The sequence below is a fragment of the Geotrypetes seraphini genome, chromosome 13, assembly GCF_902459505.1.
Source record: "Geotrypetes seraphini chromosome 13, aGeoSer1.1, whole genome shotgun sequence".
In the NCBI taxonomy this organism is placed as follows: Eukaryota; Metazoa; Chordata; class Amphibia; order Gymnophiona; family Dermophiidae; genus Geotrypetes; species Geotrypetes seraphini.
The window spans coordinates 68,170,998-68,198,613 of NC_047096.1; the positions used below are offsets into that span (position 1 = coordinate 68,170,998).

At 43.9% G+C, this 27,616-nt stretch overlaps 1 protein-coding gene across 4 annotated transcripts in view; it reads right to left on the bottom strand.

Annotated features, from left to right (window-relative positions):
- Positions 1 to 22,736: 22,736 nt before the first annotated feature.
- Positions 22,737 to 27,616, bottom strand: part of HAP1 (huntingtin associated protein 1) — an 81,338-nt gene continuing 76,458 nt past the window's right edge. For all 4 annotated transcript variants that reach the window (XM_033919426.1, XM_033919427.1, XM_033919429.1 and 1 more), the window contains exons 16-17: positions 27,269 to 27,371; positions 22,737 to 24,245 (exon numbers count right to left, since the gene is read on the bottom strand). In XM_033919426.1, coding sequence (XP_033775317.1) covers positions 23,750 to 24,245; positions 27,269 to 27,371 — 599 coding nt within the window. In that variant the 3' untranslated portion in view covers positions 22,737 to 23,749. The remainder of the gene's footprint in view (positions 24,246 to 27,268; positions 27,372 to 27,616) is intronic.

Below are 27,616 nucleotides of genomic sequence, written 5' to 3' on the forward strand. Positions count from 1 at the left end.
TTAAAGATGTAATCTCTTTGGCATTACAAGACAGAATTTGGGAGGTGGAGGAAGCAGGAGGGCTCTTTTACCAGAGCACTTGTAGATTTGAGACAGTTTATGACATTTTAATTATTAGAAGTAAATGATCCATAGTTGAGTGCTGAAATGATCCTGCTCAAATGTTGCTGCAGATACTGTACATTCATTCATTGCGTTCATTATTCCTAATCTTTGGTTCGTAATTTAAAGAGAGTTGATGGGCTGGTGATCAGATGTTATAGAAAAGAAGCAACATGAGGCAGAGTGAGACAGGGACATAAAGCCGGAATGGCGATGGATAGAGGAGGATGGGGATGAGAGCGGTTTTAGCGCGGGCCATTCAGCGCGTCTCCTGGTGCTAAAACCGCTAGCGCGGTTTAGTAGAAGAGGGGGCTAATGCTGAGTTTTGCTAGATTCAAAACTGCTTAAGACTTTCTTCTTTAAAAAGGCTTTTGCCTTCCCTGGTTGATCAGCTCTGGCCTCTTATTCAAAACTGCACTTCAAGCTTTGAACCCAGCTTTCGCTTCTTTGCTGGTCTTTTACTTTATTTTCTTATTTCATTTTCTCTCCCCCCCCAAAAAAAAAAAATGTTTTCTAATATATTTCCATTGAGTACTGGTTTTCCTATTGCTGTGCTCTCTCTCTCTCTTTCCCTTTTTGTTACTGTTTTTGAGTCGTTGTTGAAGTGTGTGCTGTGGGGGGGAAGGTGATTGGATTTTGTTTCTGTTATGTTTTTATTTATTTATTTATTTATTTATTTAGATTTTTATCCCGTCCTCCCAATAGCTCAGAACGGTTTACAAATGAACATACACAGTGCGGAGTAACTAGACATATAAGTAGTACAACAGGTTTAGTGGTTGGATTTATAGTTTTTAGAGAGAATTGAATACAGGGAGATTAAGCAGAGAGAGAGAAGGGGGAAATACCGTAGTTTAATTTACGGAAAGTTATAAGCATATAGATGCAAATTTTTAGTGGATAGAGTAAGAGAGGGTCATACTGGAATTTCGGGAAGGAGATAGGAGAGTGGAGGGTGGGGCTTAAGGGGGGGAGAGACAGAGGAGATCTTTAATTGAAGAGGAGGGTCTTTACCGATTTACGGAATGCTAATAATGAGTTCTGTTGTCTAAGTTGGGGGGGAAGTTGGTTCCAGAGGTGTGGAATGAAGTGGCTGTAGGATCGTTTGTGGGCAGTTTCTGTGAGCAGGGATCTTCCGGGGGGGACGTATAGGCGTGTCTCTGACTTTGAGCGGAGGGTGCGAGTGGGGTTGTAGATGGGAAGTTTGGATTTTATGTAGGAGGGGGTGGTGGAGTAGATTCTCTTGTGGGCAATTGTTAGGGCTTTGAAAGTACAGCGTTGGCTAATTGGGAGCCAGTGTTCAGCATGGAGTGCCGGGGAGATGGAATCGCGGTAGTTGAGGTTGTGTAGGAGGCGGATGGCTGCATTTTGGACCCGTTGGAGGCGTCTGATGTTGTTATGCTGATTTACATAACCGTGAACCACCTTGGGTTTGATGGTGTTAAAAATGTACAAAATTCTTTATCCATTCAGAATCTGAACTTTAACGCTGAAAGTTACTGGAGAGTATAAAAGAAAGGACAGTGAAAGATAGAGGTCTTAAAACTGTAACTCGTTCTGAGCTCCCTGGGGAAAACGGGATAGAAAATGAATTAAATAAACAAATTGAGACAGAGAAAGCTACTTTGAAGACCTGTAACCATGAAGGACCCAAACAAGACCCCTGAAGGGTATGCTGGCAGGGCCTCCATATCTTAAGCCATCGACCACACATAAGCTGACTAATATGGCCCATAAGGAAGCTCATTCCAGTTGGAGTCATTGATTCTCCCAGCAGACAGGTGATACACATTAATGTCTATTTCATGAGCTATTGTTATTGATCTGCAGGAAGTCATACATAGCTCCTACAAGGAGGGCCTTCTACTGTTAGGATAAAAGATTGTCATTTAAAAAGGTCAAAGAGAAATTCATTTGATCTGTCCCCTTTGTTTTGTTCCAGTTTTTGGTAGTGTGGGATGAAGGAAGAGTCTTCCGATGGATGGACAGATGAGTACATCTTGGCTGGTCATGTGTGAATGGACTAGTTCATTTTTTTTCATGGCTTTTCCAGAACTCACGTCATAGCTATATCCTGTGTTATAGTTTTATTGTTACTATGCAAAATAATTCTCTGGAAGAATTAGAATTACTTATAAACTTAGAATAGCAGGGGATTTTTGTAAGCAAACCTGATTTCTTTATTATAGAATCTGGAAAGAGTTTGATATGTGTACTGTGATTCCTGAGAATTCATTCTGGATGTTGAAGTTGGCACTGGAGAATGAATAGTCCAATAGAGAACCACAGATCCTTTTTTCTTTAAATTTAAAGTATAATTTGTTGGTGGACTGAAATAAGACTTTAAAGTGGTGTTCCTAACAGTTTTGATGCCTCTTCAAGGGACAGACTGAGGAAGTCTTTGTGTCCTTCAGCTGAAGCAGTTCAGCTAAAGACATGAGGTAGATAAATATAACAGATGACAGTGTGGATCCTTGTGGTATCTCATAAGAACATAAGAATTGCCGTACTGGGACAGAGCAAAGGTCCATCAAGCCCAGTATCTGGTTTCTAACAGTGGCCAACCCAGATCCCAAGTACCAGACAGAAACCCAAATAGTAGCAACATTACAGAGCTGAGATTGTGATGTCATAATGCCTTATTCCACCAATGCCTAAAAGCCAACCTCACAATGGATTGATTGACTTATACTTGGCTCACATAGGAACATAACAATTACCATACTGGTACAATCCAAAGATCCATCAAGCCCAGTATCCTGTTTTCAACAGTGGCCAACCCAGGTCTTAAGTACCAGACAGAAACCCAAAGTGTAGCAGCATTCCAGAGCTAAGACCGTGTTGTCATAATGCCTCATTTCACCAATGCCTAAGAGTCAGACTTTAAATGATGTCACAATGGCTTGATTGTCTCACATAAGAATAGCAATACTGGGTCATAGCAATGGTGCATCTAGCCCAGTATCCTGATTCCAACAGTGGCCAACCCAGGTCCCAAGTACCCAGTTAGATCCTTGGGTTTTAGCCAGGTACTGATCTGGATTGACCACCGTGAGAACAGACTACTAGGCTTGATGGACAATTGGTCTGACCCAGTAATGCTATTCTTATGTTCTCATCCCAAGTAGAGAGCTGCACGGGAACGGGGAAGACGGGAATCCCGTGGGACCTGCGGGGATCCTGCGGGTTACCCTTTCGGGTCGCGGGGATCCCGTGGGGACACCTACGAGGGTCGCGGGGTTCCTGCGGGGCTGGATGTACTCAGCTGCGAGGCTCGTCTCCCTACCTGCCCTGCCGCAGCACACAGCCGAACGGAAGTCTTCCCGATGTCAGCGCTGATGTTGGAGGGAGGGCTTAAGCAAAGCCCTCCCTCCCTCCGATGTCAGCGCTGACATCGGGAAGACTTCCGGTCGGCTGTGTGCTGCGGCAGGGCAGGTAGGGAAAAGGCAGTGGCATACCAAGGAGGGGGAGGGCGGTCCGTCCCGGGTGCAGCACAGCCAGCCAGGTCCCCTTACCTTTGTGGCGCTTCCTCCGACTGACTGACAACAGGCCCGGTCCGACAAACCTCTCTGCCCTGTAGCCGCGAATCTAAATTACTTTCTTACAGCAGTTCAATACTCCAGCTGCTGTAAGAAGGTAATTTAGATTCACGGCTACAGGGAGGGAGGTTTGTCGGACCGGGCCTGTTCTGTTGTCAGTTGGACGGGGAAGCGCCACAAAGGTAAGGGCAGGGAGGGAGAAAGGGAGGAAAGGTGGAGTGGAGAGGAAAAGACGCTTAGGATAAAACTGAGGGGGGAGAAGGACGCTGGGGAAGACAAAGGTGTGGAGAAGGATGCTGAAAGGACATGGGGAAGATGGGGGGGAGAAGGACGCTGAAAGGACATGGGGAAGATGGGGGGGAGAAGGATGCTGAAAGGACATGGGGAAGAAGGACACTGAAGGACATGGGGAAGACAGAGGGGGGAGAAGGACACTGAAAGCACATGGGGAAGAGAGAGTGGGGAGAAGATGCTGGCAGGGAAGAAGACAGAGATGCCAGACTATGGGGGGAGTGGAGGGAAGAAGATGGGTGCCAGACCAATTTGGAAGGGGGGGAGAAAGGGAGAGGCACAGTAACAGAGCAAATAGAAGACGCAGAGAGAGGAGAGACAGTGGATGGAAGGAATTGAATGAGAACATGAGGAAAGCAGAAACCAGGCAACAAAGGTAGGAAAAAATTCTATTTCTTTTTTTTTTTTTTTTTGCTTTAGGATAAAGTAGTATATTAGTTGTGTTGATAAAAATTTATAAACATTAGAAGCTCTGGTAGAAACCCGTTTACAAAGTATGTATTCTTCACAATTAATATTTCCAAATTAATAAAGTCTTTTGCTTATTTGTAAATGGATTTCTACCAGATCCTTTAATTCAGTAGCATAATTAAATGAAATAACTATTCCAACCCTTCTTCCCTTTTGTCTTTATAAATTGTCATTTCCCTTGGTTTGTCTTTGTTCATATTGTATTTTAATTAGAGCATTGTTTTGGCGGTTTTTTGTACACCGCCTAGAAGTCTTGATTAGGCGGTATAAGAAATTTTAAATAAACTTGAAACTTTTAAATAAACTTGAAACTACAGATAGAAGATTTCTGGGCAAAACAGCCATGATGGTCAAAAAAACCCCACTGACTGCCATTGGTTCAATATTTATCCCTCAGTGTTCTCAATTTAAAATCACTTGAAATTAGAGCAATTTAGAAACCTAATAAATATTGTGAGATAAAACAAAATTTGTCACACTTCTATATTCTAGTCTAATGTTAACATCAAATCTCTTAATGAATGTACGATCTGTATCCCATATATGGTGATTCGGTGTAGGATGGGCTGGGGTGGACATTGATGGGAATTCCACTAATATAGAACATGAGGATGTTAATGTAATTTGTAATGTAATTTATTTCTTATATACCGCTAAACTCCGTTAGGATTCTAAGCAGTTTACAGAAAAAATAGACAATAGGGTGCATTAAAATTATAAGTAAAATAGGTACTTAGATATTCCCTTACTGTCCCGAAGGCTCACAATCTAACTAAAGTACCTAGAAAAATGACAATTAGTAGAGTAATGAAAAATAAAATAGAGATAGAAGAGAAAAAATAAGAAAATAAACATTCTAATAAGACTACAATGGTCTAAAGGACTTTGAAAGGTTGAAAAAGAGGGGAGATAGGAAATAGAAGTAGGAGGGAGAACCGTTGAAACTATAGAATTCTTGGGAAATTTAAATAATAAAGTAGGAAACAAAAACCAAGTGGCAAAACAATGAATGAGATTTAAAAATAAAATATCATAAACTAAAAAAAGAAAGTGAAAAAATAAAAACAAACAGTCAAGACTGAAGTCCAGCTTGAAATGACTTCACTGCTTTGGCTGCAAAACTTCTCCAAGATGTCATCCGATCCTTGTCAGCAAACATGAAGCCCAGTTACTGGCCAGACTTTACGGTAGATATCCTGCAAACAACGGGATGGTTGGATAGACTGGAGTGAGCTTGGACGGCAACTTCAGCATTTGGAATCTAGGACAATATCAGACTTTACAGTCTACGGCCCAGAAATATCAAAGAAGAGACAAGTTAATTTAATCATGTCTTTTTAATGGGTATAACTAATGGGTAGACTGGATGGACCGTTCGAGTCTTTATCTGCCGTCATTTACTATGTTACCTGGTAGAAACCCAGAGTAGCAACATTCCAGAGCTCAGATTGTGATGTCATAATGCCTCATTCCACCAATGCCCAAGAGCCAACCTCAGCAGTGATGTCACAATGGCTTGATTAGATGGCAACTTCAGCATTTGGAATCTAGGACAATATTAGACTTTACAGTCTACGGCCCAGAAATATCAAAGAAGAGACAAGTTAATTTAATCATGTATTTTGTAATGGGTATAACTTATGGGCAGACTGGATGGACCGTTCAGGTCTTTATCTGCCGTCATTTCCTATGTTACTATGTAAATTCTTATGTCAGTACTCTTTCAGATTCATATGTATCTTTCCCCTTTTATGTATTGACTAAGGGCTCCTTTTACTAAAGTGCGCTAGCGGTTTCAGCATGCTACAATGCCATGCACGCTAGATGCTAACGCCTCCATAGAACTTGCGTTAGCATTTTCCATGGAGCGCGGGGTTTGCGTGCGCTAATCTTCAGCGCACCTTAGTAAAAGGAGCCTTAAGTTTTTCAGTCGTTACTCGGTTTGCAAAGTTGTTGGGTTCGGAGATTTTTTCATATTCAAAATCAATACAGTATTTGAACTAAAAAAAAATCACTTGTCAGTTTCTCGTTCCCATCAGCCCATGACTCCCCTGCTATGGCTATTGATTGGGGGGCAGAAGAATTTGCTTATCTCCTTTGGAAAATCCAGCTCAGTTTGGGGGCCCAAGCCATGGCTAATTGGTTGGGTCTCAGCATTTTAACCCTTCTCTGTATAAAACCCCAACCAACAGCAGATTACATGCAGGATGTTGGTTTAAGTGATCCATATGACCTTCTCCGCCTCCCCCTTCCCCCCCCCCCCCCCAATGATTGCTGGCAGTAAATAAGGATAGACAAGGGGGAGATAGGAAGGGCTTTCTAGGTGGAGCTTAGCCAGCTGTCTTAAGGGCTATAAAGCCCGGGAGCTAGAAGCCATTCACACTGCCTTCACCTCAGTCCTTAGCAGTGTAAGACCTCCTGCAGGTAAGAGGTTTCTCTGACTGGCATTACTGCCGGTGGCTGCAGGCTCAGACTTTCTTCTCTGTCTGCTACAAAACCTAAGTTTTTATCTACTTTACTGTATTATTTCTGTATTTCTAATTTGTTGATTCTTTGCTGTAACAACGACAAAAAAAAATAGAAAATGTTTTGTCTTTGTAGCTATTTTATTTTCTATTCCTTTTAGTCAATTTAGCATAGTGGAAAGGAAAATGCAACACTTCAATATACAAAATATGATGCACCTGATAGGAAAAGGGGGTGGACATTTGAAAGTGTACCTTCACTATTAGATTGTTAAAATGAGAGTTGAGAGCTGCTGCCGTCTTTTTGCTGCTGTTATATTTGCAAGCTTAGATACTGTGTGGTAAAACTGGATGATGATACTGGGGCTGTGTTTTTTCTAGCAGGTGATAATAGCATTAACTTTGAAAAGGCAAAGCACAGGAAGCAAAAGAAGATAAGAACTTAAAGTTACAGAATGGGTCAGACCAAAGGTTCAGGTAGCCCCAGTATCCATTTCCACACATTGGTCAACCCAGGTCACAAGTACCTGCCAGAATCCCTAAATGGAGCAAGACTCCATGCTACCTACCCCCAGGGATAAGCACGTCTGTCTTAATAATGGTTTGTAGACTTTTCCTCCAGTAATTTGTCCAACTTCTTTTTAATACAGCTATAATAACTGCTTTTATTAAGTCCTCATACAATGATTGTCTCCTAGTCTTTGTACTTTTTGAAATGGATTACAGCAGTGGTCCCCAACCTTTTTGACACCAAGGACCGCTTTTATAGAAGCAAAATTTTTCAGGGGCGGGGGGTGGGGGAGGATGATTTGGGGCTGGTTTGTAGGGCAGTTTTATACACAATATACATTACATTTCTAGCAACAAAAAAAAAGAAATTGAAATTTCTACCTTTGTTGTTTCTGCTTTCCTCATCTTCTTGTCATTCTCTTTCTTCCATCCACTGCCTGCCTTTTCTCTGCCTCTTTCATATGGCATCTGATTTATTTCTGTACCTCTACCATAAACTGTCTCTCCCTCCACCCCACCCCCACTCCCAATTGGTCTGGCACCTATCTTCTTCCCTCCGCTCCCCCCATGGTCTGACATCTCTGTCTTCTTCCCTGCCATCTCTCACTCCCACCCCCAGGCAGTTATTAGCATCTCTCTCCTCCTTTCCTCCCTTCAGACCTGGTATCTGTTTCCTCCCATCCCCCAATGCTCCAGTATCTCTCTCTCCTCTCCCTTCATTTCTTTTCTGCTCTTCCTTCTAAATTTGTTTTCTACCTCTTGTCTATTTACTGTCCAGTCCTCAATTTCCCTTTCATTGTGTCTACCTACAGCTTGCCACCTCTTTCCCTCACCCCTTCCAGGATCTCACTAAATCTATCTTCCCCAATCCAGCATGTGCTCTTTCTTTATCCCCTCCTTCCATCCAGTATGTGCTCGCTCTCTCCTCTCCACTTCCAGAGTCTGCTCCCCTCTCTATCCTCTCCTATCCAGTGTATGTGCTCTCTCTCTCCCCTCCCATCCAGCGTCTGCTCCCCTTTCTCTCCTCTCCACTTCCTTCTAGCGTCTGCTCCCTCTCCACTTTCAGTGTCTGTTCCCCTTTCTCTCTCCCCTCCCATCCAGCATCTGCTCCTCTTTCTCTCTTCCCCACTTCCTTCTAGCATCTTTTCCCTCTCTCTCTACTTTTGTCTGTTCCCCTCTCTCCCCTTCCAACCAGTGTCTGTTCCCATTTCTCTTCTCCCCAATTCCTTCTAGCGTCTGCTCCCTCTCTCTCCACTTTTAGCATCTGTTCTCCTCTCTCTCTTCCCATCCAACCAGCATCTTCTCCCCTCCCCACTTCCATTCAGCATCTGCTCCTCCCTCTCTCTCCACTTCTCTTCAGAGTCTGCTCTCATCGCTCTCTTCCCTTCCCCCTCTCCTCTTCAGCACCACTGAACCTCTTCCCCTCATCGGGTCACCTTTCTCCATTCCCCTCACCTTCGCGGGTGCTCTTCAGAGTTTTCTGTTTCCGTCTGGATGCGGCAACATTTTCACAAGTCCCAAGCAGTCTGCAGAATTCTGCGTTAGTGCTTTACTGTGAAAAAACTTTTATATGATATTTAATCACAAAGTCTGTTTGCACTATTTATTTGATTTTCACTACACACGTGAAGACTCTATGTTGGTGTGGTGCGCTGGATTGTTACCCGTGCACGGGTTGTAAGATTGGACGTTGTTTACGTTCACTTGATTTGTCAATCCATACTGAGGTCTTCTCACTAAATTATTAAATTATTTATTTAACTTTATATTATTCACACTCTGTGTGCTTCACAGCTCTAGAACTCCTAGTGTTATTCTCAAATACAGAGGCATTATGATATTTTTTGTTTTATTCTCTATTCATTTCCTAATGATTTGTAACATTGTTTTCTTATCTGGCTGCCACTGCACACTGAGCAGAAGATTTCAAGATGTGAGTAGTGTCCAAGATGACAACTAAATTCTTTTCCTTGCTGGTGACTCCTCGTCAGCCTTTCTCTAATTGGACAGATGTTCCATCCCCTATGCACTGTCTCTATATTTACTGTATATTACACAATAGTAATGAGAACAAATGTCCCTTTCTCAAGGCAGGTTTGTATTTAGACTTCACCCTTCTCGGGTTTAGAAATTCCTCTTAAGCTGTCTGTTTTCCTACAGGAGGAAATGAAGCTACAGTATTTATTTTTAGTATTTATATACCACTTATAACCTAAGTGGTGTACATTCAGGTACTCAAGCATTTTTCCTTATCTCTCCTGGCAGGCTCACACTCTATCTAAACTAAACTAAACTAAGCCTTAGGTTTATATACCGCATCTTCTCCACTGAAGTGGAGCTCGACACGGTTTACAGAGTTTAAAAAATATGGGAAGAGAGAAGAGAAAGAGTTTACAAAGCATAAAAAAGAGGGGATGTAATCAGGAGAAGAGATGATTATATGCTAGAGAAAAGCCAGGTTTTCAGTTGTTTTCGGAGGGAGTCCAGGTTCCGCAGCGGGACAATGAGGTCGTTCCAGAGGCCGGTGATTTTGGAGAGGAGGGATCTACCCAGTTTACCTGCGTGGAGGATGCCGTGTAGAGAGGGGAAGGATAGTTTATGTCTGTGGGCAGATCTGGTGGTAGTTGGTGTCGGGGCGAGGAAGGATAGAGGGATTAGGGGCAATTAATTAGGATGAATGTGCCTGGGGCAACGGGGGATTAAGTGAGTTACTCAGGGTCACAAGGAGCAGCTTGGGATTTTAGCCCACAACCTCAGGCTACTGAGGCTGTGGCTCTAACCTCTGCACCACACACTCCCCACACCACAATTAATTGGCTGCACACAGCTTTTGAACATCAGCTCCTGAGTTTGTACCTGAGGAAACGAAGGGTTAAGAAGCTTGCCCAAGATCACATGAAGATGTTCATGCTGTATTCATACTTTGTTTCTCTGTGGACATCTGGATGAGGCTCTCAAGATCAGCTATCCGTGCTGTATTTATGTTTTGTATGTATTAGTGTGACATCTGCATAGGGATCTGATAAAGTTCTGTAAAGTGATCAGGCAGAGTACGGTACAGGGATTCAAACAGGGATTGGACGAATTCCTGAGGGATAAAGGGATCGTGGGATACTGAGGGAGGAGCTGGGATGTAACACAAGTATAGAAAGCTAACCAGGTAATAAGTATAGAAACCCAACCAGGTCGTGCATGTGCAAGACCGGAGGGTTAGGACTTCGATGGGAAGATAGGACTTCAATGAGAAACCAAGGTGGCAAGGGAGCCCCTTCTGGTGATTCAGACAGGTCGTGACCTGTTTGGGCCGCCGCGGGAGCGGACTGCCGGGCAGGATGGACCTATGGTCTGACCTGGTGGAGGCACTGCTTATGTTCTTATGTTCTGCTCTTCTGTCTAATGCTGTATTCAAACTTGACATTTATCAATGCGATATCTGCATAAGGCTCTGATGAAGATGTGACTTTCAGCTATCTGTGCTGTATTCAACCTTTCTTTGTCATTGTGGTGCATGGATGGGGATCTGAGGAAGATCCTCTCTTCAGCTGTCTTGTTTTATTCAAGATTGTTGAGTAACAGCAAGATGCCCGCTTAAGGTATTGATGAAGATCCACTCTTCAGCTGTCTGCACGGGCTTAGACAGTAATGTGTAATAAATAACAAGAAAGACCAGACAGGCTTCTCCCATCTATCCAGTTTATAAAGGGCCAGATTCTCTAAATGGAAAGATGTGTTGAGAATTGAATCAGTTCAGCGAATGGCCACCAGGATGGTCTTGGGGCTCAGGGATCTCACATATGAAGAAAGACTAAAAAAACTGCGGATGTACTCGCTGGAGGAGCGAAGAGAGAGGGGGGACATGATTGAGACCTTTAAGTATATCACGGGGCGTATAGAGGTGAAAGATGATATCTTCAGTCTTACAGGGCCCTCGGTAACCAGAGGACACTCGCTGAAAATCAGGGGAGGGAAATTTCAGGGTGATGCTAGAAAGTACTTCTTCACCGAAAGGGTGGTCGATCATTGGAACGAGCTGCCTCAGCAGGTGATTGAGGCCAACAGCGTGTCAGATTTTAAGAGAAAATGGGATATTCACATGGGATCAATAAGAGAGTAAAAGTCAGGGAGTGGGTCATTGGTATGGGCAGACTCGATGGGCTATGGCCCTTTTCTGCCGTCAATTTCTATGTTTCTATGTTACATTGGTGGCTGCTTACAAAAGTGGCACCATTTGGAGAATGTGCCACTTTTGTGAAAGATGTGACAGAAATGTAGGCTCCAGAATGTCTAAATACAGCCCAACACCACCTCTCCTTGTGCCCACGTCTTCCATCAGACCTCTCAATCTTTTTGCAGATCTATTCCAAGCAGTGCTGGCTCCCAGTGCCCCGGTGCTGTTCCGGTTTATAACTAGTGGCAACTTTCTGACTGGTCACCCACTCAAAACCTTTTTAACTGATGGTATTATATTGTGTATTCACTTTTCCTCACCCTCAACTGAAGTAGAAAGTGGAAGACAGGATCAGCCCCTCCTCACTTTTCCCAACCTGGGACTGATTTTTTGTCACCCCATGCAGACTACCCCATGGTTTCTTGAGGTACTGATACCACTGTTAAGGGCTGTCACTGTGACCAACATTTCATAGTAAACCAAGGCAGTGGTTTTTACATTTATTATATAGCTACAAACCTGCAAGCAGATTTTAAAGGCAGTAGTCAGCATTGTGGAGGCTGGGCAATTTTATAAAGATTTTTCTTCCTGGGAAAAGTCAATTTTTTAATAAACTGTTGGGCAAGATCCATACATCTAAGTATGTAAACCAACAAAATAGTGAATATCAGTGGTCTCCAAAGCATGGCCCCATGGCCGCATGCAGCCCCAAATAGAAATTCCCCCTTTACCTAGTATATTCAGGGTTCTGGGACACATGATTTCCCTTAGAGAAATTCTCTGCCAGCTCCCACAATTCCAAACTCCAACCCACCTGCTAAGTACCGATATCTGTCTCATCATTCCCTCTGTAGGAGGGAGGTAATGAAAAGCTCTCAGCCCAACCAACCAACTTCCTAAATTCTGAGTGTTACTTTGCTACTGTTGCTGAAAAGAGTGTGATCTTATTTCGTTAAGTGCCAATTTGCAGAAATGTTTTTGACATTGTTTCAGATCATTGATTGAACCATATCCGGTTATCAAAAGCTGTTCACTCACTTGAGTTCTTTTTTTGTCTTACCACCTTGCCATGATTGTATTTGACACTGACCTTGTCTTGCTCCTGTTATTTGCACTTAGACCCTCACCTCTCATGTACGGTCTTTTACTTAATTCCTGTTAACCCTATCGAACTTCACGGTGTATTTGCGGTATACAAATAAAATTTTATGTTCGTGGGTTGGCCTGAGAACTTTACACACACCCCTCATAATTTCCCCCATCTAAGCACTGTGTATTGATGCGCCTTCTTGTCCAGTTTGTCTGTCTGACTAGACGGTAAGCTCTTTTGAGCAGGGATTGTCTATGTTTTGATGTACAATGCTGTATAGAAATGATAAGTAGTAGTAGTGGTAGATGAAGAGAGCAAAATGTTTCCATCCTCTTCTCTGTTTAGTCCCTCACCTGTTTTTAAATCCAGTTAGTGTTCTATGTCTCCAACACCAACTTCTGGAAGGAATTTCCAGGCATCTGTCATCCTTTTCTGTTAAAAATATTTTCCAATGTTTTCTCAGTTTCTTCACATCTTGAACTCTGCTTCACCACCTTCCCTAACACTGATAAAAGCTTTACCTCTTCTGTGCTAATACCTTGAAATAATTTAAATGTCTCTGTTATATCCCTCCTCCGCCACCCCTTCCAGACTTCCAGATTCTTTAGATCCCAATCCGAGTCTCACATTTCTGTTGGTTGCCCAGCACCATTTGGTTTGGCTCACCCCATATTTTTTTTTTTTTTCTGGAATAGGGACTCCAGAACTTAATTCACCAAACATTTCTATAAAGGCATCACTGCCTCCTCTGGCTCTCATTACTGTCATCCCATACATACAGTTCAAGATCTTATTGTTCATTCTGCTGCTGCCCCTCAATATCATTCCTCGCTTCTCTCTCCTTAGACACCTCCCAATGAACTCCGTTCCTCAGATAAGTCATTCTTAGCATTACCTTTCTCCTCCATTACCAATTCCAGACTTTGTTCCTTTCATCTAGCTGCCCCCTATGCCTGGAATAAATTACCCGAGTTTGTCCGTCAAGCCCCTTGTTTAAAAGCAGACTAAAAACCCACCTTTCAGTCCTTAACCCTACTCCTCTGCCCTCCAACCCAGCCCACTGATTAAGCATTCCCCTTAACTCTATCCATGACATCCTGTTTGTCTGTCTTGCCTGTTTAGATTGTAAGCTCTTTCGAGCAGGGACTGGTTTTTTTCTTTGTTACTCAATGCAGCGCTGCGTGCCGTCTGGCAGCGCTATAGAAATAATTAATAGTAGTAGTATCCCAAGGTACATATCAGCTCTTCACCCCCATTTCTTTGGTTCCTGCGCAGTTTTCTTTTTGCAGTAAACTTTCATTGCTTCAGCCTTCGTAGGATCACTTCTCATGTTCCTCTGAAGGGCCTACTCTGTTAAAGATCTTTGTGTCCTCTGCAAAGGGACAGATTTTTCCTGCTAACCCTTCTGAAGCTCTGCTCTTCAGCTGTCTGTGCTGTATTCATGGTTTTGTGTGTATGCATGGCATGGTGACTCTGCAGCTGTTTGTACAGTATTAACCAGTGGCTCTAATACAGTTTTTGACCTAGTAGTTTCCTCCTGCTCTTTTTTCTTTAGCTCATTTGAAATCAGGGCTGAGAGGTAGTACCATGGAATTTGTTTTACTTATATGATAGCCTTCCTTAGTTCAGTTATTACAGTTAAGAACCATAACTAGGGCTCCTTTTCAAACCCAGCCACTAGGTGTCACCATTACACAATAATGGTGACTGTACATTTTGCCACTGCATCTCTAATACCATGAATGCACATGATATGAAAACTGAGGTGGGAATTGAACCTAGATCCTCTGCATGATGTGCATAAAGCACAGCACTGCCAGTGAGCCACTGCACTGGCCTATAGCACCTGATAATTACAATACAGCATAACTTAGCACTGCCCTCTCTCTCTTTCCAGACATGACCAGATCGTGTGGGTTGAGTTTCCTGATTGCCACAGTGCTAGCCACCAGCAGCTCTCTCCCGGCCTACAGGAAGTGTTCACAAGACAGAGGCTTCCTCAATACAAAGAGAATCCAGCAGAAGGGTATCATCCGAGCCAGCCCGACGAGATCTGCAGAGCTCCCCTTCCCAGGAGCAGATTCCTCTTCATGTCCAGATTTTCTGAGACAGTTCTATGAGGTATGCACATGATTCACTTCCTCTTGTCCCACTGCAAGATATATGAATTCCTACTCACTACCTTCAAATGATTACTATGCATCAGAAATACCTCCACCCCCCACAACCCCCAAAAAAAACATCCACCCACCCCAAAAGCTACTCAAAATGTCCTTACATTTGACTTGAAAGCCTGCATCTTTAAATATCCTGCTGTTGCAATGCTGGCTTTCCTCATTAGACACACCGCTTTCCAATCACAGGACAAAAACCATCACACCAAACTGCAAAAATTTGCAGACTTCACTCTCACGACATACACTATTTCAATACCTATGTCTCAAAATACAATACAAAGCAGAGCTAGAAGAGTTTCAGAGATGGGAGTACAGAAATGGTAAAGGGAATGGACAGTTCAGCTTCCTAGTGGATACTACTACTCGTCCCCATGGGAACTCATTTTTCCATCCTGTCCAGTACTTTTCCTGTCCCTGCCCCATTCCTGCAAGCTCTGTCCTCATTTGCACAAGCCTCAAACTCTTTAAAATCATAAGTGTTCGAGGCTTGTGTGTTAAGGTAGAGCTTACAGGAATGGGGCAAGGACATTGGCGATGGGGAAATTGAGTTCCCTGCGGGGACAGGGAAAAATTTGTCCCATGTCATTCTCTAACCACTACTGCTATTTATTTCTAGAGCGCTACCAGACCTACACAGCGCTGAACAGAGTCACGAAGGAGCTTACAATCTAAACAAACAGAATTGCCATATTTAGAGTTAGGGGGAATGGTTAAATCTGCTGGCTAGGGACAGTAGGGGTATGGATTGATAAGCTACATCAAAAAGGTAGGTTTTCAGCAGTGGCATAGTAAGGGGAGGTCAGGGGGTAAGTCTGCCTCAGGCACCATGTTGGTGGGGGCACCGACATACCTCCTTCTCTTCTCTCTGTCTCGCATCTGCCCCCTTCCCCTGTACATCCAGTTCACTGCCGCGAGCAACAACTTCAACGTGCTCCTCGCAACCGCATCGTCTCTCCCGCTGGTGTCACTTCCGGGTGCCACACATAGGAAGTGATGTCAGAGGGAGAGCCGACGGGGTCATGAGGAGCACGTTGAAGTTCTTGTTGCTTGCGATGGTAAACTAGAGGTACAGGGGAAGGTAAGGGGGGCACGTGTGTGCAGGGGGAGCAGGGAAGGAGCGGGGGGCAAAGACAAGGATGGGGGAGAAGTGCCACTGCCCCAAACGCCTCTCAACCTCTACTATGCCACTAGTTTTCAGTTTGCTTTTAAACATAGGGAAGGGGCGTGGTGGACAAACTCAGGTAGTTTAATCCAGGCATATGGGCAGCTAGATAAATAAGAGACCAAAGAGGTTAAGGTTCTTCAGCTTAAGAGAGGAGGTACGTGCTGTAGTGTCCACCTTGTTGATGATGAAGGACAAATTGGGGTGGGTGGGTGAGAAGTATAGGCTTTCGGCCGCTCCTGCTTTAGGGGGTGAGGGGCGAAGGTCAGGCGAATCGGGAAGTTGTTTTTTTTTTTGTTTTGAACCGATTCGAATCGTGAATCAGGCAGCACTAGTGTGCACCATTGTGTTGTGCTTTTTTCTTTGTTTATGAGCAGTGTTCTAAATAAAGATTTTTTTAAAAAAGGAGAGGAGGTACGACAGAGATCTATTCCAGTATGAGTGCAGTAGAATAGGTAAATAAGAAGTAGTCACTGACCCCTCAAACCAAAGATAAGAGGACATCTCATGAAGCTAATTACTGTCCATCTTTCAAACTAACCAATGCACAGTGCATTACTAGATGTGGTGAAAGCAATTAAGTTTGAAAAAAGGTTCCTGGAGGAAAAGTCCAGGGAAAGCCACAGAGAATGGATCTGCTATTTCTGACCTGGCCTGGCTCAAGTCAGAGACAAGATGTTGAGGCTTGATAGACCTTCGGGCTGACCCAGCCCTGACACATATTGTGTTCTTACTTCTTGCAGCTTTGGTTTTCAATGGATTCTTTCTGTGCTTTCTCTTTCTAGAACTGTTCTAATAAAGATGGCTATATGCACGAGAACAGCGTCCATCCGATGAAGAGCCAGGACTATGGCTGGAGTGGACTTTGGGCGCAGGAGCACAGAGGATCAAAACCGCAGATGTCTAAGGCCTTAGCTGACTTCTCTTGCTTGTCTCAATTTAACCAAAGCCCTCCACACGAAAGGCCCCAGACTCCAATGAAAAGTCCGACCCAGCCTTATATTTTACAAAACAGTTCTAACATTTACTGTACATTTATGCAAATGAAAAAAAGCCTAATTTTAAAAAGATCCATCACCTTTTTTTTCATTAATGTAAATAAACTATTAACCATGAAATACGTTTGTAGCACTGTGTAAGAAAGTACACACAAAGAGGGGGGTTGCAATAAAAGAATGTGTTGCCACTAGTGCCTCAGCTGTGAAAACCACCAATACCAGTTAGGAAAAACCAGGATGAGTTCCCCCCATTAACCCCCCTCCCCGGCACAAGTAACACAGTTTCAGTTTGCTTTCCCATTCCAGCTAGCCAGAATTACTGGATATGTCACCACATCACTTTCAGTTCTTCTTTGGTGTCCTGTCTTTTCTGAGCTAGTACAATTTTTCATACACAGGTTCCCCGTTACTGTCACCATTTGACTTTGGTGAATTCCTTTTTTAGGGTGCATTGTGCACATTTCATACCCACGTAGCAGACTCCTTTGATTCCATGCAAATGAGGTTATTCTTTATGCTCAGTTACAAAAAACATGTACGCAGTTCCCCATATACCACCGTCCAGTCATCCCCCAAATGTGGAAGAAATCATTTCAGCTATATTAGTAAAAAAGCTCTCTCTGGTCTTTACAGTCCCCTACCCACACTATTTATTAGGCGCATTTTCAAAACACTAAGATGTCCCAAAAAAAGCCAGCATAAATCGACACCTGGATGTTTTTCTCGCCAAAATGTCCCAAGTGCCAATTTTCAAAGCCAACTTTCTGGATGTCTTGCTAGGCTTCTTAGCCACTGTGTGTCCAGAGTTCGAGGGGGCATGTTGAAGGAATGTTATGGGCGGGCTTTGGGCATGCTTAGTAGAGATTGACGCGGTGACAAAATTCATCACCGTTCCCGTCCCCGCGGATAACCACGGGAAACCATCTTCATGTCATTCTTTAAGGAAAGAGGGAAGAATCAGAGTATGAATGGCCACAACCACTGACCCGCAAGCTTTGCTTTGAATAATGCTGGTGTAGAAGGAACGAGGATGAAATAGACACTAGAAAATGACATGGGTTTATTTCCCGCGGTTATCCGCGGGGGCGGGAACGGTGATGAATTTTGTCACCGTGTCATTCTCTAATGCTTAGCACTTGATTGTCTTGCAGTGATAACTGAACATTTCCCAAGATGGCCAGGACGGAATTTAGATGTCCAGAGCTAGACCTGTTTTAAAAGCATCTAAGTACCAAAAAGGAATCTAAACTGACCAGATGACCACTGGAGAGACTAAATAATGGCTCCCCCTCCCTCCCACCCCACAAACATCTGAATGAAACAGTACATAGCTGTCTCTAGAACAGCAGCACTTGGTATGGGAAAGCCTAGTAGAGCAGCACACAGCTGTTTTCAGTAGCCTGGTGGGTGGGCTAGTGAACCATAGAGAGGAAGACCCAGACCCATAAGTCACTCTAACCAAGTGTGAGGCCACCAATACCCTACTGTACTGCCAAATAAGTGTCACCTGCCGTCTAAGGGCTATTGGGGTGTAGATTTTGAGGGGGTTGCAGGAGGCTCACCACAAATTATAAGGGGGACATGGGGAGATGTACATCTAGCACCCTTTATGTGAAATTCATTGCTCTGTTGGCATAGCTGTGTGGCCAGTCTATTAATGGTCTGGATTTGGACATTTTGAACATGGACATTTTTGCGGTCAAAATAGCAAAAAAAAAGTTAGGCATCCTAAGGTTGGCTTTTCTGATGGCTAAAGGCATCCCAATAGGTCATTTTCAATAAAAATATGGACATCTAGTGGTTTCGAAAATGGACATTTTCCCACCCGACTTTTGGATGTTTTCCAAGAAATGTCCAAAGTGAGACTTAAGACATCCTATTGAAAATGCCCCTCCATGTACAAACATCTTTAATAATCCTCTTCTTGAGCCGTTTCAGCCATTCATGCTGTACTCAAATTTTGATTGTGCCAATGTGAGATGGAGGTGATGATTAACAGCACAGTAACACTCCTTCAGATTAAGAATAAGAGCTTTGAAAAACAGCTAAGGCTCAGTCTACAGGATAAAGGCATGAATCTTGAAGATGCTCAAAGCCTTACATGCCCCCATCATGGCTCAGCAGCTCAGCATTTGCAACTCTTGCCACTAATGTTTTACAGAGTCAGCTGTAATTGTCCCCAAGTTAAAATAAGTCTTACTAACATAAGAATAGCCTTACTAGGTCAGACCAATGGTCCATCGAGCCCAGTATCCCGTCTTTATAGAGGCCAATCCAAGTCACAAGTACCTGGCAAGAACCCAAATGGTAGCAGCATTCCATGCCACCGATCCAGGGCAAGCAGTGGCTTCTCCCATGTCTATCTCAACAGCAGTTTATGGACTTTTCCTCCAGGAACTTGTCCAAACCTTTTTTAAAACCAGCTACATTAACCGCTCTTACCACATCCTCTGACAACGCATTCCAGAGCTTAACTATTTTCTGAGTGAAAAAAATATTTCCTCCTATTGGTTTTAAAAGTATTACTCTGTAACTTCATCAAGTGTCCCCTAGTCTTTATAAATCTTGATGCAGTAAAAAAATCGATCCACTTGTACTACATTTACACAATTATAAACACTACTTGGCAGATCAGGAAGAACCAGAATTGAAAATGACAACACTCCTTCCATCCGTGTGTACACAGATACACAAGTTCACAGGGCTGGCTCAAGGGACTGTGGTACCCTGAGCCAACTGTTGTATTGATGCCTTCCCCAACCAGGTCTGATATCTTCCTCCTTCCCGCCACCCCTCCCCCCCTCCTCTCAGCACTGGCTCTGGGCACTGATGATAAAGGGTGCCAAAATCCCAGCCAAGTTTGACTTAATCCCACTATCTTATAACTCCTCGAGTCCTGACTCTACCAGACCCGCTCAAAGGTATAAACTATCCTTCCCCTCTCTACATGGTATTCGCTATGCAGGCAAACTGGGGAAATCCCTTCTCTTTAGAATCACAGGTCTTTGGAACGACCTTACTACCCCGCTGCGGAACCTGGGCTCCCTCCAATTATTCCGCAAGCAACTGAAAACCTGACTTTTCACTAAAATGTAATTCTATCCCCCCTTACTCTTCTCTTCTATATATAAGTTCATGTAAACCTTTTTTTTTCCCTTCTCTTCCTATATTTTAAGTTCTTGTAAACCGTGCCAAGCTCCACATCTGTGGAGATGATGCAGTATATAAACTTAAGGTTTAGTTTAGTTTAGTATGATCTCAGCAGGAAGGGCCATGAAACCATGCAGCATTATACAAAAAGGCAAGAGTGTTACATTACATTAGAGATTTCTATTCCGCCATTGCCTTGCGGTTCAAGGCGGATTACAAAAGAATTACAAAAAAACATATTGCAAGAAGAAGATATCTGGTAATTTCTAGAGGAGATAAAGAGTAGATGAGGTTGCTTTGGGGAATCGGGAAGGAAGTGGGAAGGAGCTAGTGGTATTAAGTCTTTGCAGGAAGCATATAGTGAGACATTTATTTTTCTCCCGCTACAGCCAAAGACGGGTAAGTAAGTATTTAGGCACTAAGGTCTGCTTTTCTTTCTGTTTGAATTATTTAATGCTAGCTATCTGTTTAAAGGATGGAGCAGAGACTACGTCAAGCTACTGGGTATGACACTGGACTATGGTCCAGAACAATTACTGGAGTAGGACCTTGGCCCACTCTTGTCTCCGGGGCAAAGGGTCCATCTTAATGCATCGTTAAAATATTTATGAGCCAAATATTCATAAATGCTGGGTTCCTACATGTGTCCCCCATTTTCAGTCAAACACAGAAACCTACCTTTTCTGTTGATATGTTACCTAAATTTGGGTTCTGTAAAAAGTTATGATCCTAAAGGTGGGTCGGTCATTCACTGGCCTAGATTTAGGAATCCAATTTAAATTCACTGCGCTGCTAACCAGCGCTGAGCTCCTAAGTTTTACCTGCCCTAAATCCGCCCCAGTTGCCACCCACTTTTTAGGATCTTAAACTTAGAAGTTTGGCAAAACTTTGAGCATAAATTTAGGCACTCAGTCCTGATACATTTTCAAAGAGGCCATTTTAGAAGCTTAACTCAAGCGTAACCCCTTTAAATACTGAAATGAGATCGTAAACAATACAACCTAACCCAGATTGTCCCAAACTATGGGTCAGGACCCCAAATTGGCTTTCCCATAGTATCATTATTTTGCACTTCCAAAGGGTCATTTGGCCATGGTCCCAAAAAGACTGGAAAGCACTGACCCAACCCCCCTCCCCACCACCAATCTCCTGGGGGGGGGGGGGGGGCTAGTACATTCAGCAATATCTCCACCCTTGCCTCATGTTACATAAGAACATAAGGTAAGATCTCATGTTGCCCTTCCATTTAGTGCCTCATGCTTTCTGAAACACAGTCAACTTATCCTTACTGGCTAAGCCAGAGCAGGAGTTTTATCCCCTTTTGCTCCATTCCTACTCCTTGATCAAATGGCCCTTTCAGCCCGGAGTTCTCTCCACAGGAAGGAGGGAGATGGAGCCTAAAGAAAAAGTTTCTACAGAGTGGAAGCCTTGCTCCCAGAGTAAAATAGAAAGCTTTTATAAAGTAGCTATTGGAAATGGAATAGCTGCCATGTACAAATCCTGAGTATGAGCTTAAAGTGGACAGGAGTTATGTGGAAGAATCATGATTCAGTGCTGTTCTGGGCATGCATGTATAACCGTATAATCTCTGGAGCTGCACAATTAAAAATGATTAAACAATTTTTTTTACATCATATTAAGATGAAAGTGCATCCTTAAAAATAAAAAAGGAAGTTAGTTAATCAAAGTCCTGTAGGTTTCAAGATTTGGGAGGAAAGAGCCAAGCAGACAGCTTCAACTCAGGGAACTATGTGCACTAAAATATAACCATTAGAAAGAGACCAGGGTCAGGGAAGAAACAGGAAGGCTTCCAACATGGATTTCTACTTTCCCCAACCCTGCCTCCTTCCCCAATGGCCTGGAAACAGTAAATTCTACCTTTTTATGCTATCTAGAAATGGAGGGAGATCCTAATAACACCTAGAAAGATGCAAAGCTTCAATCCTATCTACAAGGAAGGAGCCATCTTAACTTAAATCCCTTCCACACAGAGGGAACCATTTTGTTTCCCAGTGATGTTTTCACCAATCTCACCTCAGTGTAATGTCCGCTACACCAGCCACTTGCTACTTCACTGCTGCCTTCGTTCCAAGAACACAAACTCTGTAAGAACAGAAAGTAGCCCAGGCTATCCCAATGTGTATCACCCAGAGATGGCCTCACTACAAAGTCTGGTAACCAAGCAAAGACAGAAAAGGAGGTGGGAGAGAGGGAATTAGTATAGACTTGAAATACCACCTAACTGATATAGGCAGTATATCAAGTCAATAAATAATAGTAATCTTTCCCTGAATTGAAACGATAGTAAACCCAGTGTAATTCTCACAGACTACAGGATCAGATGATTTTCAAGGCCATCAGGGAAGGGAAAGGGATTAGAATTTATATATTGCCTTTTTGTAATTTTACAACCACACTCAAAGTGGTTTACATACAGGCACTTCAAGCATTTTCCCTATATGTCCCGGTGGGCTCACAATCTGTCCAATGTACCCAGGGCAGTACAGGATTAAGTGACTTGCCCAAGGTCACAAGGAGCAGCACAGGGTTTTGAACCAATAACCTCAGGGTGCTGAGGCTATAGCTCTAACCACTACACCACACAGATCCAAAAGCATTATTGTAAACCACTCTGATAATTTTTTAACATAACAATTGCCAAACTGGGACAGACCAAAGGTCCATCAAGCCCAGTATCCTGTTTGCAACAGTGGCCCACCCAGGTCCCAAGTACCTAGAGGTATGTAAAGACCTATAGTAGGTATGTATGTATAGTAGGTATGTAGGGAGGTATGTAAAGACCCATAGTAAACACATATACATGGGGGGGGGGTGTCAGAATTAAATCCCTGTACAAACTTTGCTTCCCTCTCATCCCTACTCCTGTGTCCATCCCTTTCTCTTATAACTAAAAGCACAGGCTAGTGTGGGAGGGGTGCAATTTTCAGCTAAGGGAATCTATCCCAGTAATTGCTTAGTTATCTAGGTAAACTCCCATGCGAACTTTCCTTGAAACCTACAAGACAAAGGTAAAATGAACAGATAAAGCAGCAGACAAACCCTTTCCCCCACACCCACAATACAATACAAAAGAAAACTGATGTCTTTAACAGGAGGTAGGGATTTAGAAGACTGAGGTTGGGGTGAGGGGCAGTCATGCTGGGGAGTTACAGTGTTAGAACAGTGCATCATCCTCTCATGCTCTTCCAGCTTGCTGTGTCCTAATGGCTTCAGTCTGAAGTAAAGTGCTGTCTAACCGTAATGCTTCCAGTTCTACTGTAAAGCATCTCTGTCAATTCCTGAACTCTGACCTCAAAGATTACAAGGGCTTAAAGAGTTAACCCTGCTGTGTTCTACTCCAACTACAAAAATACAGATGTTGGCCTTCCTCTGAGATTTGCTCCAACCACCCTGAAGGCCAATATATGTTAAGAACTGGTTGCTGAATTCACATAGTAAGTTATGTGTGCACTGGGGCACAGCCATGGGGATCTTCCAGAATAATGGCAGAAAGGCTCCTTCAATAACCCTACCTTAGGAGTCAAGCTGACCTTCCTTATGTCTACTTAGGGCACAGAAGTCAGGCTGGCTTATTGCAGCCAAGTGATCATATGTTGGCCTCTTCTCTACGTAGGCTGACTTGTGGTTGAGGCCTTGGCAATGGGGCATTTCATTTCTTCTGTTCTATCAAAGAAGATCACCCCCCTCTCCACCACCTTGTCAAGTTTGAGTCTCTTCAACTTCTCCACCAAGTTAAAACTGAAGATGTTCTGTTGGGTTTGGTGTTTGCCATCGGGCTCAACACCCTTTCTGGCCCTCAACAGAGGACTGGCAAATCCTAACCCTTGGAAAGTTCTGTTGTAGGGATCACCCTGCCTAAGCCGGAAGGGGTACGACAAGGGGCTCTTGGGGGTCTCCTCTGACTGAGTGGTGCTCGAGACCACCTTGATCTCTGGGGGGAGGATAGTGGCTGAGATTCCACGTTCCTTCAGGAGATTCAGCAGTCCGAGAGGAGCATTCTTTCCAGAAGTGGAGTTCTGAGGAGGTTGCAGGCGCTGGGGCTCTGAGCTGATTGAATTCAGGTTCTCAAGGCTCCCGCAAGAAAGAACCATATTGTGAAGACTGCAGGTTGGGAGAAACAGAGAGAAAGAATATCCAAATCAGAAGGAGAGTGCAGAGGAGAAATCTCTCACTTTATATGCAGACATCACAATGGTACAGGTATAGCAAAAAAAATACCCCATAAGAAACCACCTCTTCACCCAGTTTCATAATGTTGCCATGCAATGCTTGGGTCATTTTTCTCTTCCCCCCCTCCCACCCCCACATATAGCTAGTTTGGTTATTGCAGAGCCTGTCCTGGACCAGGGACCGTGCATCGTGCATTAGGACTCCTTCCAAAACTTGTAGTTAAGGGCCCTGAATTCAGCCACCATTAAGCAATGGTAATGACTTTCTCATCCCAGGGATTGTACAGGGCCAAAGCAACATGACAAGACTGGAAAGCACAGAATGGGGACATTGATGTTTGGGGGCACCAAAGCCTGTCATGACCTGCTTGCATCAGCCTTGTTTGTGCTCATGGCTTGATCTTCAGCTTTTAGCCGCAAGGTGCAGGAAGCAGCTCTGGTGCAAGTCTCACAGAGGTGGAGGTAGGATGATGCTGATAGTTGCAGCAATGACTCTGGGAGGTGGTGGTTGTGTCAGTTCCGGCAGGGGAGGAGTTGATTTTGGTTTTCAGGGAAGGTACCAGGAACTCTGGCTCTGCATCGGGGCTATGAATGTTGCCTCTGTACAATCTAGAATCAGGGCCAACTCAAATGATTATGGCGGCATCCCCTCCCCCACTGGTGGTGCCCCTGTCCCCAAAACTTAAGCTTTCTGCCCTTCTCTCTCCATCCCCTAGTCTGGCATTGCTCCCTCTCCTCCCTTCTCCAGTAGCAACAACATGCACAGAAAGCTGCTTTCATCCAACACTGGATCTTCCTTCTGCCACGTCTCACTGGCAGGAAATTGCAGGCAGACATGGCAGAAGAAAGACCCGTGGCTGGCTGAAAGCAGCCTGTTGTGCATGCTGTTGCTACCAGCAAGCAAGGTAATGGGCTGCGGGGTAAAGGGCTGCGGGAAAGGAGGACTAGAAACCCCCTAAACAAATTCCAAAAGCCCTACCAAGTGAGAAGGGTACAGCTCACTCACACCTGCTGGAGAATGAAAGAAGACTGATAGGAATAGGGAAAGGTATCTCTTATGTACTATTCCACAGTTTTGTTTTCGGTCTCCATCTGCTGGTCATGATTGGATATATACCCACTAGTAAAGATTAACCTTTACTGGTCTGGAGAGTGCTAAAGAATACAGATTTAAAAATAAAAATTGCATGGTGCTGAGGAATAGAGAAGAGAGTGAGGGGCAAGTGGCAAACAAAGCATCAGATACCTGGAAATTAAACATAAGAACATAAGAAGTTGCCTCCACCAGAGGTCCATCACGCCCAGCGGTCCGCTCCCACGGCGGCCCATCAGGACTATGACCTGTGAAGTGGTTCCTAACCATTTCTATAACCTACCTCTGCTTCTATCTGTACCCCTCAATCCCCTTATCCTTTAGGAACCTATCTAAACCTTCCTTTACTGTGCTCTGGCCTATCACAATCTCAGGAAGTGCGTTCCATGTGTCCACCACCCTCTGGGTAAAAAAGAACTTCCTAGCATTTGTTCTAAACCTGTCCCCTTTCAATTTCTCCGAGTGACCCCTAGTACTTGTGGTTCCCCACAGTCTGAAGAATCTGTCCCTGTGGGGAACCACAAGTACTAGGGGTCACTCGGAGAAATTGAAAGGGGACAGGTTTAGAACAAATGCTAGGATCAAAGCAAGAAGAGGAAAATGGAATGGGGAGGGCATGGCATCTCTCTCTCAAACTCCAGTTTTACAAAATTGATCCTCCATAATTATATGTCATTTGGGTTCAAAACAATAAATTATTTTCTGAATTTTGCAATCATTTTCTTGTGAGACTAACCCTGGCTGTTTCAGCAGAACAAGTTTATCTCTGTCAGTCATATCTGGAGAAAAGAGCTGTTAACACTAAACTCAGGGAATGTTTTTTTTAACTCCAGTCCAGCTTTTACTATGAGCCTAAATGGTTCACAGGCACAGCTGGAGCACAGAGTAAACCCAGACCAACTCAAAAGGCTTTGCCAAGGGAGTCTATTTATTTTCTTCAATTAAATTTCTTTGTCAACGCTGGTGCAAAATTCAGAGTACCAGAAGGAGAGGAATTCAGACAGAACTGACTTTGGGTAACCAAGGGTCTGCTCTTTTCGTTCCTGGATAAAATCAATAGAGCCTTTGGGAGCTATCATGGCATGTGTGGGGTATCATGGTATGTGGGGTTATTGCAGCCTGCCAAGGCGGGGAAGATGGTAAGTAGGATTTAACTGGAAACAATCCACAGATACAAAAAATATCCCACAGTAGAATGTCTAACATGAGAAAGGAGGATGAAGGGTCTCAGAAACCTGCGTGATTTAGAACACAAAATGAGGAAGGACATCTAAACAAAGTGTCCTGAGAACCCTTGACAAAGCCACTTTGTGGCGAAACGGGTCCCGTCAGGGCTGGTTAAAAACTCTGCATGCAAAAAATAAATGATCATTTCTTGCTGTTGAAATAATTTAAAAAAGTGGAATATAAAAAGAATATTAACTACAGTGAGATTTGAGTTGAGCACTAGGAGGAGGTGGAGACAAGGGTCAATGACTGAGACTCTGAACTATTCAGTCTTGATATTACACATTTGTATTCTAAATCAAGCAGGTTTCTGAGACCCTTCATCCTCCTTTCTCATATTAGACATTCTACTGTGGGATTTTTTTTTTTCGTTACTGCAGCCTGCACCAGCAGAAACAAACGGTGACTCTTACACTGGCACCTGACCCATTCACAGTCTCACGGATCGCAGCAGGCACCTCTCCCCGAGCGATTGCTGCCTACGGTCGAGAAGCAAGAGGAGGAGGTAAAAATACACCAAGAGACACAGTAAAAGCATCAAAAGCAGGATGGAGTGAAACGAAGGAAGCCAGGTTGCAGCAGCCCCTTGGGAGGTGGCATGGCATGGTTGGTGGGGGAGGGTGTTCAGGTCTTACCTGGGTGTAACCATCGTAATTTCATTAGCCGGGTGCAGGATGTGACAGGTGGTGATGGTGTACGTAGACGGAGTCTGGGGGAGATTGTTAATGGAGCAAGACACTGAAAGGGACAGGAAAGAGCAAGGTTAAACGTACAAGGGGGTTATGGGTTAGTTCACTGGCGTAGTAAGGGGGGTGGAGGGGGGGTGGTCCACCCCAGGCAGGGTCTTTGTAAAGGGTGGAGGCACCCGTCCTCTCTGCTCCCCCTCTTTCCCTTCCCTTGTACCTCTTTAATTTTTCCTGCGCGAGCATTACTAACTTGCTGTCCGCATCGGTGTCGCCTCTCTCTGACATTACTTCTGGGCC